Genomic DNA, 18,576 nt, shown 5'->3' with positions numbered 1-18,576 from the left:
GACTGCCACTGTCGTCTAGAGAGAAGGGTCCTCTGGGTTATTATTCACAGCATTTAGCTAACAAGCTGCTCTTGTCATTTTAAAAGGGATCACCATTCAGCACCGTAGATTGATTTCCTCTCCCAAGACTGCATGCAGCCAGTGATGGAAAGTAACTAGGCGCATATACTCAAGTACTGTACTTAAAGGTATACTGAATGACTTTTACTTGTCTACACTGTGGTATTGCTAGATGTGTGTACTTTTTCCACTGCTGCATCTAGCTGCAGTTTGGTTACACTCCACAGGGAGAACAGGACTTCCCTTGCTCCCCTTTCCTTAGCAAAAATACATTTTCAGACTCAATGTTGGCAAGAGGCTTATTATTCCACTACTGTTTTACCTAACTTTAAGTTCATACATGTTTTTGTTCTCCCCTGCATAATCTTTGTATTTGATGAGACAGATTTTGGATTCTCTATCCTCATCTAAGCTCTTAGCACAGGCAGACCTGAGGTGGCTGTCATATAAACCCACTCTTCTTCAATCTATGTGAACGAGCTCTATGTCTTATCCATCAGTGATTCATGCTTGAGGTTGATCCTGGATGGTGGCAATCTGTGGCCAAATACAGCATCGCTGCTCCAGGCTCAGCAGTGCTCTAATTACAGTCAGCCCATCAGGCGCAGAGTTCGACACCTCCCAGCAGAGGAGGGAGGAAAGATGAGTCACTGTTTATTGTCACTTTGAATTTTAGGAGCTCAAAAGAAGATTTTGTTGGAGCTGCTTTCCTCGTGGCAGGGACAATGACTCATGGAGGAAGTTTTCAAAATTTGGTGTTACACTTTGAGGATTAAAGATCACTTTAAGTCACTACTGGAGTCAAACTTACTGTTTTTTTAATCATAAGGAGACAGTGCTCTACAATTTTAACACTGAACTGCCATGTGACTTGTGTTGTGTTGGACAAAAAGGCAGTTCGAGCAGCATATCCTCATACAACACTTTGTATGATAACTTACAAAAAGTTATGAACATGGTCCTGTGATATCTTGTGAAAAGCACCCCGACCAGTTAGGTTAGGTTTAGTTAAAGAATTATGGTTGGGCGTTGTCAAAATACGCACTTTACATATTGAAGGTTACCATAATGTAACCCTAGTTCTATCAGCATAAGCCCCTCTACTGGACTCTTTGGGTAACACTCTTCCAATCATGAGCATGCATTCGACCACTGAACTTTGTATAAACGTAGCCAGCCATTTAAGACGTGCCTACCAGAATACCTTTGGAGCCCAAGTATACAAGGCAGTACTGTGACACTGTCCTCCATCCTGCACTCTTCAGTGAACAGCGTCATAGCAACTGGGCCCGCAGTTAGATGGTTCCTCCTATGCTAATATAACTAAGGTGACAATATCGTAACCTTTGCTCTATCTCACACAGGCTTCACCCCCTACTGGACTCTTTGGGTACAGTGGGTGGAGCTAGCTGAATGAACGCCCTGTCATGACAGAACACTAACCCAGTCACACTGATGCTGACTGGCTAAAGGTAAGTCGCTGTAGCCCGTCTACTTCTTCATAACCCAGGCTGCCAGCCAACCCAGGTGGTAAGCAACAGAACTAGGTGGAGCAATGGCCTAACCTCACAGGGGTTGAAAGACAAGCAATAGGCGGCAGTAGCTCAGTCCATAGGGACTTGGGTTGGGAACCGGAGGGTCGCCTGTACAAGTCCCCGTCTGGACCAAAATATGGAGCGACCCACAGACCCTGAAAAGGAGCTCAACAAGTCAAAGAGATACAACCGTATGAATAGACAGGGCTGCTGTACACATGTCCTTGGCACCCACCTCCCACTGGTCGGTGGGCATATCAGCTGTCTCTGAAGATCAGAGGATGGCAGATAGTGTCATGGTACTGCGTTATATACTATGGCTTCCGCACGTTACTGGGTAGGCAAGTCCTAAATGGCTGGCTACGTATATGCAAATGTAGTGGGTAAATGTGTGCTCGTGGTTGGAGAAGAGTATTACCTATAGAGTCCAGTAGAGGGCAGAGTCTGTTTGAGATAGAACGCAACATTACCTACAGAATGTAATGTTACATACTTAACATATCTAATGTAACTTAAAATAACTCAGTGTTGACTTTGGGTATAACATGTAAAGCTGTTTCCTGGGTAACAGTCCTGGATTAGCTTGACCCATCCACCACCTCGACCACCTTCCTAAGCGGGCTTTGTCACTCTGGACTGCGCATAGCTAATAATTACATGGGTTATTCACGAACTCTTCATGGGTATATACGTATGAGCAGTCCACGAGAACAGCTTGTTTCAAGGCCAAAATCTCATTAACAGACAATGAGATGTGTGCAGTGGGTTAATGTATGCACCTACAGCATATGCCATTATTTGTGTCTGCAGGAGTACGTGCGGACTAATTGGAGGGAGAGTACATACAAGCGCTGCAGAGAGAGGATAGGGGGTATAAAAGACAAGAAGGCTTGAGAGACATTAAAGTGGAAAGAAGAGGAATGTATCGAGGAAGGAAAGAAGAGCAAAAGGAAAATGGGAAAAAGAGAAGAGAAAAGTCATTTGAAGGAAGAAAACCTCAAAGAAAGAGAGAGGAAACTGGGGGAGGGAGTGGAGAGGGAGAGACTAAGCAGCTTTATGGATTCATCTCTCTCTGGGTGGCACTAAACCTCCCAAGTAGATCTGAAGATGATAATTATTACCTGAGTACCTCAGTGAATTTTAACTAGTCCTAAATGTCCATGTCAGCAGTTTTCCCATCTCGAGGTCTACTTGAGGTGCAATTTAAAATATCTGACAAGAGAGGGTTTTTAGTGGAAGATGCACAACTTTTGGCAGCTGTCCTCAACTGTAGCCACAATGCCTGTGAATCAAGTTTCTTTTAAAGTTCCTCTCCATGCATTGATTAAACCCTTAAAACCCATCTCTCTTCATCAAAAGTACACATGTAGTAGTGTCCATTTTCATGCTTTACAATGGCTTAGATGTAACTATACCTTTGCATTAAGTATGCAGAGATCAACATGAATATGCAAATTAGTCCATGCCTCTATCTCCATCCATCCCTCCGCTGCTCGCCTGCAGCTCACGCATACCTGCCCACTTTCGACTCTGCTAATCAAACACACAAAGCTCTGCTTGTAAATGATAATAGAAAACATGAGCCTTCAGCTTGACTACATTGAAAGTAACACATAGCCTACAAAAACTGATACGAAGCCTGGCTTCTCCTCTGATAAGCCTCATTTTGCTATATTCTTATGGGATTGGTACACTGCAGTTCAAAGGAGGAAATGCCCAGCCATATTGTGACTAGTTATTTTGCTTATGATGTGTTGTGGCATAAAAAAATCACCATATTGACATGTTAATGATATTAAAAACTTGATTTTCACCTGATGGGTTCATAACTGCTAACAAAACCAGATATAGCATGTCATGCCGTCTTACCACCGAAGAAGAGTTGACTGTCTGTGTTTAGAGGAAGTGGGATGCTGGTGTGAGCGGTGGCTCCCTCGTCTTTGTCCACTGTGATGCTCAGATGATCTTGTCTGGAGTTCAGCTCCACAGAATGCCACTGACCATCATTCAGAGCTGAGCCTTTACACACACACACACACAGATATAAACATTCGTACTACGACTGCCTGATAGTCGACCAAATGTTAGTCGACCAAAAGGTCATTAGCCGGCAAGATTTCATTGGTCACTTAGTTGCAGAAAAAAACAAAAAAAACAAACTCTATTAGAAACTGCGCTTTGTCCCACGGACAATAGACCTACACACTAAATGACGACTATTGGTCAACCAGGAATATTCTTAGTCGAGGGCAGCCCCAATTAATGCACTTAAGACCAATTACTGGCACCCCAAAACCCTGATTGGACCGACCTGCGCTGAGCTCCAGCTGGGCCCTGCCAGCATTATTGATCTGTAGGCGGAGTCTGGCCTCACTCAGGTACAGCCAGACTGTGCCCTCGTGCTGCGGGAGGTCAAAGGTCAACAGAAGCCCTGCCTTGTTCCACGTGCGAAACTGCAGCGCCACAGAGACAACCCCTGATGACCACGACGCCAGTCCTGGCAACTGCAGGAAGCTCTGTGAGTCTGTGAACGTCACAGCGACTGAAACTTGCTCAGCACAAGAAAAGGTCACATTGCCCTGAGAAAGAGAGGTAGGAAGGGGGGAAGAGAGAGAAAGAGAGAGAGAGCGACATGATTATGAGAGAGATAATAAAACATGAATATTCATTAGTTGCAGAGGCTGACTCGGTTTGACTGGATGTCACAGAGGTCTCATCAGCAGCTCTCTGAAAAAGGACATCTGTATTACCATATTGATATCAGCCGAGCAGCTAAAATAAGCTAGAAAAACGGAAGCATCAGGGTCACAGCATTTGCACCCACTATTCACCACTTATCTCACATAATCCCAGCATGGCATCGGCAAATAGAAACGAAACAATTGTTGAACTGTTTTCAGAAAAGTTTTATCCAAAGTTCAGAGGCATTAGCATGATTTAAACTTCCACAAAAACTAACTAACCTTTGGAGAGAAATAAAGATACTCAGCACAATGGATGTATGATATGGTTAGTATAATTTATTCTGGGAAATCTCCTATACAGCACCATGTGAGGAACACATTGCACATTCACCGCCATTAACATAAAGTTCATAATAAATTAACTTTTTTCTGATGACTATCTTTCCCTGTTTCCATCCTCCCCGTCTCCTTTACTCCCTTCTCCTCATTTTCATTCCCCACCTCCTTTCCTCCCTGATTTCTTCTTCTTCTTCTCTAAGCCGCTACTTTTTCTTCTCAAGTTTTTTGCTTTGGGCTTTGTAGCTCCAAAAATGTGCAAGTGATGACATTGGCAATGATAATGAAGGGGAATATGATGATGCTAATGACAAAGATGATGATGATGACGGGTGTAAAAATGAAGAGGATGATGATGCAGTTGATGGAAATAATGATAGTGACAGTAATAATCGTGACAGTGACCATTAGCATAATAATGACATTGATGTAGAACAGGGAGGAGGCAAAAACAGTGGGAGGAAGAGCACAAAAAGTCTGTGGTAGACAAATGTCATCAACTTGTTTTAGAGTTTCTCATCATGGCAGCATGATGAAGAAAACTGCAGGACAACAATAATTAATTAGTGGCATGATTAAGTGACACTTAGATAACTTTACTAGGATCATGAGAAGGTTTCAGCAAAAGCAACATTACGTCTCTGATGACTGCTATCTTGTGCGAGTTTGAAATTAGCTTGAAGCCACGGATTAAATTATATTCTGTTTGTAGGTGCTATTTTGTCAGTTACTTGCCATGCTCCTTACTCTGACCAATCAGATAGAGCCCTCGCAGTTAGGCATCATCTGATTGGTCAGAATCTGCACGCATGTGAGTGACCTTTACTGGACTACTGCTGTACTACTCTGATAAGTGCCAGGGAGGAGCTGGTGTCTAACAAAATAAAGTCACACTTCAGTATTTTGGATACGGCAGAGATGACATGGCACAAACATGTAATCAGAAACTGTAATCCTGTCAATTTATCTTGCATTCTGGCTACACTGAAGATGTAACAGATGGGACAAGGAGTACTCGCGGAGCGAATGAGCTGCAGAATGTATCTTTTAACTGGCTACACCTGCAGAACACATATGGTGTAGGGTTGTGTAAGTCACAAGCATAACAAGATGGTGAGCTATTGTTTTGGGATTTTGTGAATTGCTTCTTCAGTTTTTGGATCCAGCACAGCGCTGTGAAACTTTTTCACTGAGTAAGTGTAAGTTAAACTCTAACAACTGCACACTACAGTAAGCTATGTACAGTAAGGGATACTGTTACTAAGATACTGCCAGCAAATAAATGCCAACAGGGTGATCAGGACCCCAAAGCGGAAGTCCTGATTGACACAAGGTAGCCCTGTCAATCTTGAGTTAAAATTAGATTATTTTGGGGCGTCGATGACTTAGTGGTAGAGCAGGCGCCCCATGTACAACGCTGTTGCCGCAGCGGCTCGGGTTCAAATCCAGCCTGTGGCCCTTTGCTGCATGTCATCCCCCCTCTCTCTCTCCCCCTTTCATGCTTACCTGTCCTGTCCATTAAAGGCAAAATGCCCCAAAAAATATCTTTAAAAAATTAGAGTATTTCATTAATTTGTTGGCGTTACAGACAAACTAGCAAACAAAGTAGCTGGCCATATCAACTGTCAGTTAAATAGATAGACTCAGCAGTCGTCATTCAGAAGGAAATGAATTCAGCTAATGTCAGATTTATTTTCATTCATATTGAAAGTAAGTAAGTATCCTTACGCAAGATATTGAACCTCAAATTGCTCACGATGGCTGTTTCATCAGTGTGTGAGAGTGTTTGAATGGTCACTGAGTAGTAGGTGGCACCATGTATGGTAGCCTCAGCTGCCAGTGTGTAAATGAGTGAATGTGACACGTAGTGTAAAAGCACCTTGAGTGGTTGGAAGACTAGAAAAGTGCTATACAAGTGCAGTCCATTCACCATTTACAATATTTCCTTCAGGTGAAGGTAGCAGAGAAAAATTCTTCACCTCATCATTACTTCTGTTACAGTCACTATTCATGTTAATATCCATGCTAGGGCTTTGACATGTACATTAAAATGGCAGTCTGATTGTCATGATGATGAATTCCACCCTACTTAACCACATCTATATTCTCTGCTTAAATTCTCCGCTAGGTTTGCTGTTGTGCACTGCCTGTAGACCAAAACAAAGTGTGTCATGAGCCACACCTCCTTCTACCTCTGCTCTCCACCCCCCACCCCACTCGCCTCGTCCAGTGTTGCCAACTTAGCGACTTTGTCGCTATATTTACCGACTTTTCAGACCCCTCTAGCGACTCTTTTTCAAAAAAGCGACTAGCGACAAATCTAGCGACTTTTTCTGATGTTATTGAAGACTTCTGGAGACTCTGTTGTGAGAGCACGTATCATTCTTATTCTTCTCAACGGGCAGCGGATGCTACCGTGGGCTCCTCTCGCCCCAAAGCACTCACAGGCGGCCCAGTCCTCCCTCCCAGCAGCAGTCAGAGCAGGAGACGTTAACCCCTCCACATCCAGACTGCAAGTGAATCGCGCATGCGCGGAACCGCCGCTGGCTGATCTATCGCTCTGATCCCGACCCGGTTTACAGTCAGGGCAGGATGTAAATGTAAAATTTTATTTGTCTAATATAAATCACTGAAAGAAGGTTCATTTGTAGTTCTAAACATATTCAGGGTGTTTTTTNCTGGCAGCTGAGTGAAGTGGAGCCTGAGGAGGAAGCACCGGTTAGCCCCGGTTTCACTACAGGCAGATTCACTCGCCACAGGGGCAAGGAAATAAAAACTAAACAGCCAACTTAGTTTGGCTTAGTTTAGCAGTTAGCGATGTCTTTCACTCACTCTCAGTCTCTGCTGTGTTTAGCTATTTCCCTGCTTTCCTGATAGCGTTAGCACTAGTCGGCTGCCACGCTAATGTTCCTACTCTTCTCCGTGAGCCCGTCACGACTCCGGCTCACGCAGAAGAGTAGGAACGTTAGCGTTAGCTCTCGGAGTTAGCACTAGAGCTACTACGGCTACTGGAGTAACTTACAGCTATGGAGCACTTCTACCAGCTCTTCTAGTCACTGAGCCTCGTCTCCATCTCAGCAAATGCATTTATTACAGGTACCATCATCATTGAAGTAGGCAGGGGAATAGCTAAACACAACCCGCCGCCAGGCTGCTGCCCGCCAGGCTGCCCGCCGGGCTACATTTTACAATGCTAATTGCAAATGTTAGCTGGGCTGCCGGGCTACTCACCTAATACAACCGAAACGCCTGACCCATTGCTGGGACCGAGCTGCTAATAACTCAAGCTCCGGACATTAACCCGTGCTATGATTGTAACATTAAATTTAATTGAATCGACAAAGCGACAAGTGCCTAATGTTACTGTAACACTAATTAAAACAGACATTTGACTCAGCCATTTCACTTCGAAAATACACGCTGCCATTGCTCACTGGCTGTAGCCTTTTATAGGAAGGGAGGGCCAAGCGCTCCGAGAGGGGGGGCGGGGGGGGATTCACATGAACGTACATGAACGCGCAGCCGGACCGGCTTGTAAACAAGGGGCTGGAGATCAACACAGAGAGAGGGTGTGTGAGGTCATGCTATCATGCTATACCCCAGATGAAATTACACCTCTAGTTCTTCACATAGCAAGTTTTTAATTCCTTCAATCTAGAAATGATGAATTACGCTTATTGCCCCTTTAATTGACTCAAAACTGAGCCAGGATCAAAAATTTGTGTTGACTGAGACTAATGAGCGTATTCACAGAGCTGTATCTGGGACTAAAACTCCTTCATCAACAAATTTTAAGATCACTGAACACGTTTTGTTCTTTGAAGCTTCTTGGAATTCAAATCTGACTTCTCTCTTTTTATTGCACAAAGTCATCCACATCAGTGGCCATCAAGGGGACACATTTCTCAGTTAATTGCCTTTGAAATACTGGAGACTTGGATCTTTTCATGACTTAAAACTATCAAATTGAAACTATCCAAGAACAGACTGTCATTAGGTGAACTTATCATAGCGACGCCATTCTGTGCCGAGTCTCCACAGTCACCTATTTGTCCTTCTGATGAACACTGACTGGCAGACTTCCATAATGATGTTCCAAAGATGCTGAAACACAAAACTTACTTACCACCACAGTGACCTGGTGGTTGCTCTGCTTGGCCAAGTGGATCAGGTTGATGTTGTTGTAGAGCAGGTTTTCCAGGCAGCCATGGAAGTTCCTGTTGGAGAGGATGGGTTTCTGCAGTCCGTGACTCTGGACAGCTCCCAGACTTAGCTGCACAAAAGACAACACATATATGTAAAAAAATCAGTGTACACGTAGCCATCACTTCCTGTAGGATTTAAGGTTTACTTGAGTTTTGACAGTGGAAAAAGAAAATCTCAGTCTCAGTATTGCGGCCAACATGAAATCACAAACTATAGACTTTTCCAGCTGCCATTGAAGCATAAAGGTGTTTGCTTCATAAAAGACATTCTAAATCGAGTATCTCTTTAAAATGTGTGTTATATGTGCCTCTCTCTCACCTGGTGAATGTCCCAGTGGCTGAGCTCAGCTGGAATCTGAACCTGATGAGTGTTTTTATCCACAGTGAGGTTGAGGTGAGCGCTGAGCCTTTCCAGCTTTACATGGTGCCATTGTTGGTCATCCAGCAGGCTACCCACCGAAACAAGAAGTTGCCCGCTGGAAGATGAACTCACACCTGCAAGGAAGGTGATGATGTGGAAAACAATCAATTTTGTTGTCTTGATGTTGCATTTGGTAGCTGGGCATTGACTCCAGCTATTGCAAAAAAAATCTTCTTATAAGTACTTCCTGCTGGGGAACTTTGACTTTTTTCCTGAGGTGTACTAAATAAAAACCACTTCAAGGTCAGCCTTCTGTGTCCTCCCCGAAAATGCATTTTTAACAAGGACACACACGCTTGAAGAACTCATTTTAAAATGCTTCTTTTTCTCTCGGAAAAACGAAACCCTAAAGGAGGGCTCATGTTTGATTTATCAAAACAAAAAGTCGTGGAAACGTTGCAGCTTCAGTTGAATATTTTCATCGTTGTTTCAAACAGGGGACGGGTCACTGAGGTCACCCTCTCTCATTAGAGAGAGCACATATCTGTATGCTGGCAGGGAGGAGGCCCAAACACGATAAATGACGATGCTGCAAAATGACAGCAGGACATAATTAATGACAGATCCAAGACCAGCAGGTCCAAATTGGTGGATCCATCTCTGCATCCCCTAACGTGTTGGGAGAGAAAAGAGTTTTTGCTGACAGAAGGAGCTACAACAGAAGGAGAGACACACACTAAGTCATTAATTATGGAGGACTTTTTCTTCGAAGGGAGATAGATAGATAGATAGATAGATAGATAGATAGATAGATAGATAGATAGATAGATAGATAGATACTCCTCTCAGGGGTTGCATTTAATGATGAGTTTGACATTTTGGAAAATATTCATGTTTCTGCATTAAAGTCCCTGGAAACCTCTGTTCTCCATCAGCTTCTTCCTATGAGTAATGGAGTTCAAAATAAACTCTCTTTTTCTGCCAAAGTCTTAACGATGTTGATTATGTCTGTGTTTTGTGTGTGCTCATCTTACTTGTTTGAAGCAGGGCTTGGTTGGATAAAATGGTATGTCATCTGAACCACATTTGTTTTAATTGTTTCAAGTTTCTGTGTAAATGATCTTAGCTACCTTGTTTGAAGGTTGGTAGTCATTTCAAAACTCATGGAAACTTACATTTATACTTTTCTTTTCAGCTTTGCAGTTTCAGGTGTCGTTGCCATCTCAACAGCTTAGTTTTGAACAAATTGTGGTTACAGAGTTAATTGCTTGTGCTGCCAGCACTGCACCATCAACCTGTTCTCAATCCCAGGGTGTCAAATATGGCAGCCTACTCAGTGGCCCTCAGCTCTTCATAACAATGCACAATGCACCCTAAAGCGTCTTTAACCCTTTAGCATTCTGCTCAGCTATTTGGTAGAGCACATTTTGAGTCACTGTACCATAATAAAAAAAGTGTTGAACTAGTAGTAGGTATGTTATGCAAAAAAAACAACAACAAAAAGTCACTGTGTCTTTAAAAAGTGTGCCTTTGCAGTTCGCTTCCTACAAGAACTTAGTAACAAAAGAAGTCACTCCAGACATGAGAGCTCTGTATGATGGGATTTTCAAAGGTAGGTGTATTTTTTTTTAAACATGTTATACTTTCAGAGGTTTTACTGAACAGATTTATGTAACTTAATACACAAAATAAACTCCTTAAAAAGGTAAAATATTTTTTAAAAACATGCTCTACCAAATAGTATATTGTCCTTTTATGGTAAAGAAGTGAAGCTTAGCTAATGTAATTAAAACTGATCATTTGTTACAAAACAAAAAACTTAAATGATTACATGATTACGTTAAATGATACATAGAATGTTATCTGTAATACAGATGCTGAAATAATTTTCTAAGCATGATTTTTTACAGTCTAATGCCATGCCCAATCAAAGGGTTGTCCTTTTATGGTAAAAGTAGTGATGCTAAGATTAAAAAACAAACAAACAATTACATCAGTGGATTTTTCACCATTTCTGAGATCTTTTCAAAGTACTGTAATAGTAAATATCTAGAATAATTATGTGGAAATAATACTAGCACTGGTAGTACTACTGATGCCATGGTAACAAATTGATATATGCTGGGATACTAAAATGTTTCCAGCATTACAACAGTACTTAACTTGTAATTTTGTGTTTTTTCGTATAACATTAAGTGACTTCTCAACCATTTGGTAGAGGCCTACATAGAAAAACTATGGGGTCTGTTAGAAATTAGTTTTTTCCATTGCTTTTTATTCAGTATGGACATTAAACGGGTATGAGATGTTCGGACTTGTAAGTTCAATGTAAATGTAAAGAGCATGAAAGCCTGAGTATGATGGAAGGGTTAGGTAAAGGATGGGCCAAACAAACACAGGACTTTCATCCAGAAGGCTGCTGTTCATGTGAAACTAAAAGTCAATTTTTTTTGTGATTTTTGAAGAAGGTGCTGTTCACAAAGGCACAGCACATAACTCTTTATAAAATATTGTTTTTACATTTCTGCATGTGGATTTAACTTTAGAGGTGTTGCTTATTTTAAAAACCATCACACGTGACGGAATCAACGAATCTTTTATCATAACCTTAATGTAAATATACGTTATTGAAAATAATTCAGCTAATTTTACATTTCCCCATTCATGCAGCTACTTTCAATAAATGATTCCTTTTTTTATGTTGAACCTGCTTACATTTTTTTATTGTGTGTATATTTGTGAACTATAGATGAAGCCATGCTTCCTGTTCCCCCATGGAGGTTGAACAGAGAAGTCAGGGCATCATATCAGGTCATATCAGTGGGGTACAACACATGCACAGTGAAATCTGGTCTGCACCATAATAGCTGGCACACTATCATAGAGCATGGGGATGATGGTTTTGTTTCACTCAGGCGTCCGCAGTCAGCCTTGAGTAAGAATATATATGTTATGCGGAAAAACAAGATATGAGTAAGAATTAAAATTCTCCAATTATAGAAAAGGTCCTTAATAAAGACCATAAACAAATGCTTTCAATATGAAAACATTTTATTGTATATCGTCTGCCATCCATTCAGTGTAGGTCTACCAGAAAGTCAGGTCAGGTCGAGCGCAGCCCAGAAGGCTAAACAGAGTGCATCCAAAACATGAGAGTTGATAACAGCATTTCCCAAAATGTCTAACTATTCCTTTAATGCCTTTTGATGAGGTTACATATTTGGTTACAGCTTGAATAAGTGGAAATAGAGAGGCGGCGATCAATACAAGAAGTCTGAGGGCAAACAATTATAGAAACACTTAACTTTCATTCATGAAACTCCCTCTCCCTTTATTACTCTCTGTCAGTCTTAATTTCCCTCACTCCTCCTCCTCTCCTGTGAGGACGTTGTGAGGAAGGAGGTTCAGTCTGACAGCACCCAAACTTGCTGTTGTCTTTAATGTCCAACTGGAAGGAGCCCAGCTGTGCAACACTGCAATAACTGCTTGATTTATCCATACTGAGCAGACTAATATTGAATGTTCTTGTCTTCAAGCTTAGGAGTCTGCACTGAATACTACCTTCCACTTTCCAGGAGTCTGCTGTTCCAGACAGCTCCCTAAGGCAATATCACCTCATCATATTCTGTCTGCTACTCCATTATGGCTCTTTGCTCCAGCTCTAAATCTGTTTATGAAGGACGCCAATGACAGGTCTTATCAGGAGACAGACTATTATAATTGTTTAAGCATTTCAGCGTCACGTGGTGCTACTACTTGTAATACAGCTTGACTGTAAAAATAATGTACTTTCTCGAAACCAATTCTCAGTTTCAGTCACAGTTGGGAATTCAGTTCATTACCATAAAACAAACTGGAAAAAAAAGAAAGAGCACCGTGATATTCATGGAAAGACTGTCACTGCTGTGTCATTTCTCTCTGCCTCCTCAATTCAACTCAGGCATATCTGGCATGATGTTCAGATCAAAAATATATCTCCAAATCATATTCATAAATAAAGAACTTGATATTAACAACTAGTTATTCGTATCATTTAACACTTGATAACATTAATAAGATGTATAATGATTGGGAAGAAAAAATACATAAAAGCATGTTTTGCTTTCAAATAAGAAGTTATATGTAGGGCTGAAATGATTAGTTGATTAATTGATAGACAGAAAATTAAATTATTTTAATATTTGATTAAAAGGCAGGTCCACTATCTCTTGTTGGCTCTTTTTAATTAATTTTTTTATATCATTCTGTAGCCTTCCTGTAGTTTTCCTTATTAATAAATATGACCATTTAAATTTTGGTGTCAAAATGCTGTTTTCCTACACAATTCTAAAAGCATGTTCCCACGTGACCTGTTATAATGTAGGTTTCTGCATTATGATGTTGCTACATAAACCTTAACCTGCCTAATATGTTTCTTTGTGACTAAACCAAGTCTTCTTTGAGAATTTTATGTCATCGGTCTTCTAAATTAGCTCCATACTGTATATGTGTATATCAGACATGGAGCAAAGTCACACATGTGCAAGTCACAAGCAAGTCTCAAGTCTTTGCCTTCAAGTCTCAAGCAATTCCCAAGTTAGTTGTGGTGAGAATCAAGCAAGTCAAGTCCCTGCTATAAGCCAAGCAAGTCAAGCTGAGTCATTGCTCAGGTCAAGCAAGTCACAAGTCAAGTCATATGTCACATACAGCAAACATCTCCTCAAGATTCGCTAGCTACATGTCCTCTGAATATGCTGTGAAAAAGTCCGGTCTCTGTAGGCAGCCCAGGCTCTGCAAATGACAACAAAAACATTTGGGTCCAGGCTGCACCAACCAGCCAGCGCGAGATCAGTGAAAGCAAGCACACACACATAAACGCGGTGCCCACGTCTCACTGTCTCGCGCAAGCACACGTGAACGCGGTACCCAGAGAGGTAGTTAGAGCTACAGGCTACAGTGAGGCTAAAAAGAGTTCAAATGACGTTTTTCCAAACAACTTTTTATGTTGGGGCTTCAGGACACTTGGATCACTACGGACGAGCAGTATGGAGATATTTTGTGGTTTCAATTATGTGTTTTTGGACGGTTTTTTTTTTGGAGTTGTGTTGCTACCCCTTCTCCCCTTGGATCTCCGCAAGTGTTGTGAGGACTCTATAACTTCACCTGATCCTACGTCGGGATGAGGGTGAGTAGATAATGGCTGAATTTTCATGTTGGATGCACTATCCCTTGAACAGGTGTGTACATCCAGGATAACTAGCAGCTATCGCTTGTTCATGACACAGTCACGGAGGACGAGGGGGGGAGGGGTGAGCTAGCTCCGTTGTGTTTGATAACATTGTTGAACGTAAACAGAAGTGACACCCAACGGTGCTTAGCGTGCCTTTAATATTGAATTAAAACCAAGTCCTTTCGAGTCATCTGTCTCAAGTCAAAGTCAAGTCATGAATACGAAGTCAAAGTCAAGTCTTTTATCAATGTTAGTCAAGCAAGTCTCAAGGTGACTCGAGTCCCCCATATCCTCTAACATAAATAACCACCCATAACCAAGTGGCTGGCATAGTGTACAGGAACATCTGCACTGAGTACGGGCTGGAAGTCCCAAGGTCACAATGGAAGACACCGAGCTAAGATCCTGTGGGACTTCCAGATCCAGAATGACAAACTGGTGATGGCCAACCAACCAGACATCGTGCTGATTGACAAACAACAGAAAAGGGCAGCGGTGATAGACGTAACAATACAGAGTGACGGCAACATCAGGAAGAAGGAACACAGGGAGCTTGAAAAATACCACGGGCTGAAAGAGGAGCTAGAAAAGATGTGGGGAGTAAAGGCAACAGTGGTGCCAGTGGTAATCGGAGCACTGGGGGCTGTGACCCCCAAACTGGGCTGACTGCCTGCCAAATGAACAGTTGTTCATTTGGCAGACAGAGTTGGAATTTGCCCTTCTCTTGGAGGGGAAGGGATTAGTCGGTAATTGCAATTTCTGATTGTTTCATATTCTGTATTCTATACACTTCTGTACACCGCACTGTTCCAGTAACACAAATAAGCTAACTGGTGATTACCTTTGCTGCATGTCAACCCCAACTCTCTCTCTCACCCCATTTCAATTTGTCCTGTCCATTAAAGGCAAAAAGCCCCCCCCCCCCCAAAAAAACCCCAAAACATACATTGTAGTAACCAAGACATTTAAGACAAAAACCAAGTAATCACAATGTTCCTGGCTTAAGTCAGATATGTACCTTTGTCGCATGTAACACCCCAAATACATAAAACTAAACAACATTTTTCTCATTCTCCTTCCCGCTGCCATCAGAGGACAACATCAGTCATTTGCATGTCCTTGGCTATGTAGCTATATGTGTAGCATATCATCTTTTTATTTTGAGATACAAACTGTATTTCTGCTGCACACAGAAGAAATCAACAGTAAGCAACTTATAATACAGCAGCAGAGAGTGTTACAGTAAGAGTCCCATGGCTATCTTGGCAATTTCAGGCTCCTCTGAAAATACAGAGGCTGCTGACTGAAACTCTTATGAGGCTGTTTACAGCAGAAACTCCTGGAGGCTCACTGTAAATCACTGTAGAAAAAGTGGAGTGGAGTAAGCAAATGCAACAGTAATCACCACGATTCATTGTCTTCTATTTTCTCTGCCAACTGGCACACTTTGTCCGGAGAGATTCATCTCTTTTCAACAGGGCTCTGCAGATGCCTCGGGGAAGATTTGATTGTAGCTTTTGTTGCTCTTTGCGATTATTGGAAGCGTCTGTGATCATGCTGATGTTTCACGACTGTAAAATCTGAAAAATTCTGGGTATTCCGTAACATAGCCAGCAACCACAAACCAACCGCATGTCCTTATACAGAGAAAAGATGCTCTACATGCAGCTTGCCCTGCACGCCTCCCTGATGCCATCCTAATTTAGTCAGCAATACTTAACACCACTCATCCAGAATGCACTGGAGCAGGACACACCAGCCCTCAGTGTATTTACTGCTGTGTATTACAGCTTTCCTGTGACAGTTCAGAATTGAACTGAATTATGAAGCAGGGGGATACATTAGAGCAAACTGACATTTTGATAAATGTAAAGCAGAGAGGAAATGAGATGGTTTTGGATAGCAGACATAAATCTTAATGAGCCAGCCAATTTAGTCCAACTGCTTGGACAGCCACAGGCAGATAGAGAGGGCCTAACGGTCTTACTGTTGTATTTATCTGTTTGTTTGCCTGTCTGTCTCCTTGCATAATGAATATAGGTCTGTCGTTCTGTTTTCATTCATCATTAATTTATGCTAATGGAAGTTACAGTGTGGCTAACAAAAACACATCAGCTCTAGCCAAGCTCTTTATGTGTGTGCATTTACAAGCTACACATATCCCTGATGCTCAATGCTAGTCATCATTAGCCATCTTTAGCTCTTCTGTGTCTCCGCCAGCTTGTTTATCTCATGATGCGACATGCATCAGTGTTAAAGAGCAGCCCGACAGGATCAAGTTACCAAATGGGAGAGATAAAGCACGAAGAGCCCCAGAGAATAGCACACACTCTGGAGCTATGGATATAACGCATCTAAATCTTAAGGTTTTATCTTTGCTACCCTAGTTTGAGCTTCTCGTCTATTCTCTTGAGCCAACAGCTGACTGTGGAGAAGCATGCTGTGGCTCAGGGTGGATGCTCCAAGCTATTGATCTAAATTACACTGTCTGCAGACTGCAAACTCCCAGGAGAGCATGAGGGAGGGCGGTGTGTGAAAGGGAGGGAGAAAGAAAGAGGAGAGAAAGACAAAGAGCATGCAATTGAAAAAGGCAAATAATCACCACTGGACAAAAAACGGAGCAGGGGCAGAATTGGGGCGACATATGAGAAAGGCTGTGATAAATAACAACAGAGAGAGAGAGGGAAATAGAAAAGGCAGAAAAGAGAGGGAGAGGGGGCAGCCAGGCAGGGAAACAACAAGAGCCATGGAAAGAAGTATGCAGCGACAGCACTGTGATTGAGGATTTTTTTCCAGTATTGGCTGTATCACTGGATTATCATAGCTCGATCTAATCTCTGCACCATTACAAAAACGAAGATTGTTTATTTTCCTTCCCGGCCACCCGGAGTTCTTTGAGCAGTTTGTTGACTATCAGCTCATGTCTAGTGGGGAGATGTGACAGGCGTCACTCAGGGAGCTGATGTCAGACTGATGGCTTTTGCAGAGAACGCCTCTCTGCCACTGACAGATAGACAATACCACCAGGGAATTGATACTCTTCCACCCCTTTCCAACCAGAGGGAATTGGACAAGATTCTGTTTTTATTGCAGGGATGTAAAGAGGGAGTGAACGAGGAGGGCTTAGACAAGTGTGGGGGATGGAAAGAAGCAGTTTAAACTACATCTGAATACAGCAAGTTTAGATTCTTGCCAAGAAATAGAATGGCTTTCTCAAACATAATTATAATACTACCATGCAGGTGTTGTAGCTGCTAGTATATACTCAGCTGCAGCCTTAAAATGCCATTATTGCTGTAGTGTAACTGGGTCGACTTTTCCATCAGAGCAATTTCCTCCAACTACATTTCATGCTAAAATGAACCCCCTATGGAGACTAAGGCACCAACCACCGTAACATCCCTGGTTCACATCCCATAGAGGACCATCGTTTCATGTGATCAACCATTTCTCTTTCATTTCCTGTCACCTCTAAAGCCAACAATCTAAAAAAAAAGTCAGAAAATGCCAGCCAAAATACTTAAAAAGTTAATACATGAAATAAAGCTTAAAACATGTGATGCCACATGGATTACTTTCAATATGACTTAATCAGCCATGCAATATGGAAGCTCCATTTCCAAATTAGAGCGCAGTGTGTGATTCAACAGGTAAGGTGCATACAGGATATCAGGCCAAATATATTGCTAAATGTCCAAGAACAATCCCCCTGTGCCTAAAATCACTCAAACAACATGCTAAAATGTCTCATTGTGACAGCTTTTCCTTCCTCTCCACCACATACAATTTCAAACTCAGGTCAGCACTTTAAAGGGCCACTGTGTAAAATGGGTTGAAAACCGTTGAAAACAGTGACATCAGTGGTCAAATTCTAGATTGCAGGGCTCACTCGCTCACCCCTCCCGTCGGGTAATTGACGGTGGCCTCGTAGGGACAAAAAGCCTTGCCCAGACACGAGTTTTTCAGGAGTAGGTCTATCTAGCGACGAGGTGAATGCTTATTTCGAAATCTAAACCATGTTACGATATTGTAATGAATCACTCACGAGCAGGAGACCAGAGGAGCGTTCGGGAAAAAGGCCAGTTTATTTGAGCACTCCAAAAACTCCATTAACACTCCAGGGGGTAAAAGACTCCGTCCCAAACTCTGACTCTTCTGGCGTAACACACACACTTCATACACACAT

The 18,576-nt window shown here is 42.1% G+C and overlaps 1 protein-coding gene across 1 annotated transcript in view; it reads right to left on the bottom strand.

Annotated features, from left to right (window-relative positions):
- The window catches only part of LOC126397159 (contactin-associated protein-like 4), a 108,168-nt gene that overhangs the window by 69,622 nt on the left and 19,970 nt on the right, over positions 1–18,576 (bottom strand). Inside the window, exons 4-7 of the mRNA XM_050055715.1 lie at positions 9,140–9,315; positions 8,742–8,888; positions 3,907–4,174; positions 3,465–3,614 (exon numbers count right to left, since the gene is read on the bottom strand). Of these exons, the coding sequence (XP_049911672.1) occupies positions 3,465–3,614; positions 3,907–4,174; positions 8,742–8,888; positions 9,140–9,315 (741 nt within the window). The remainder of the gene's footprint in view (positions 1–3,464; positions 3,615–3,906; positions 4,175–8,741; positions 8,889–9,139; positions 9,316–18,576) is intronic.

The sequence above is a fragment of the Epinephelus moara genome, chromosome 10 (genome assembly GCF_006386435.1).
Source record: "Epinephelus moara isolate mb chromosome 10, YSFRI_EMoa_1.0, whole genome shotgun sequence".
Classification (NCBI taxonomy): domain Eukaryota; kingdom Metazoa; phylum Chordata; class Actinopteri; order Perciformes; family Serranidae; genus Epinephelus; species Epinephelus moara.
Note: the sequence above shows the minus strand (reverse complement) of the source record. Positions and strands in the feature narration are given on the sequence as shown.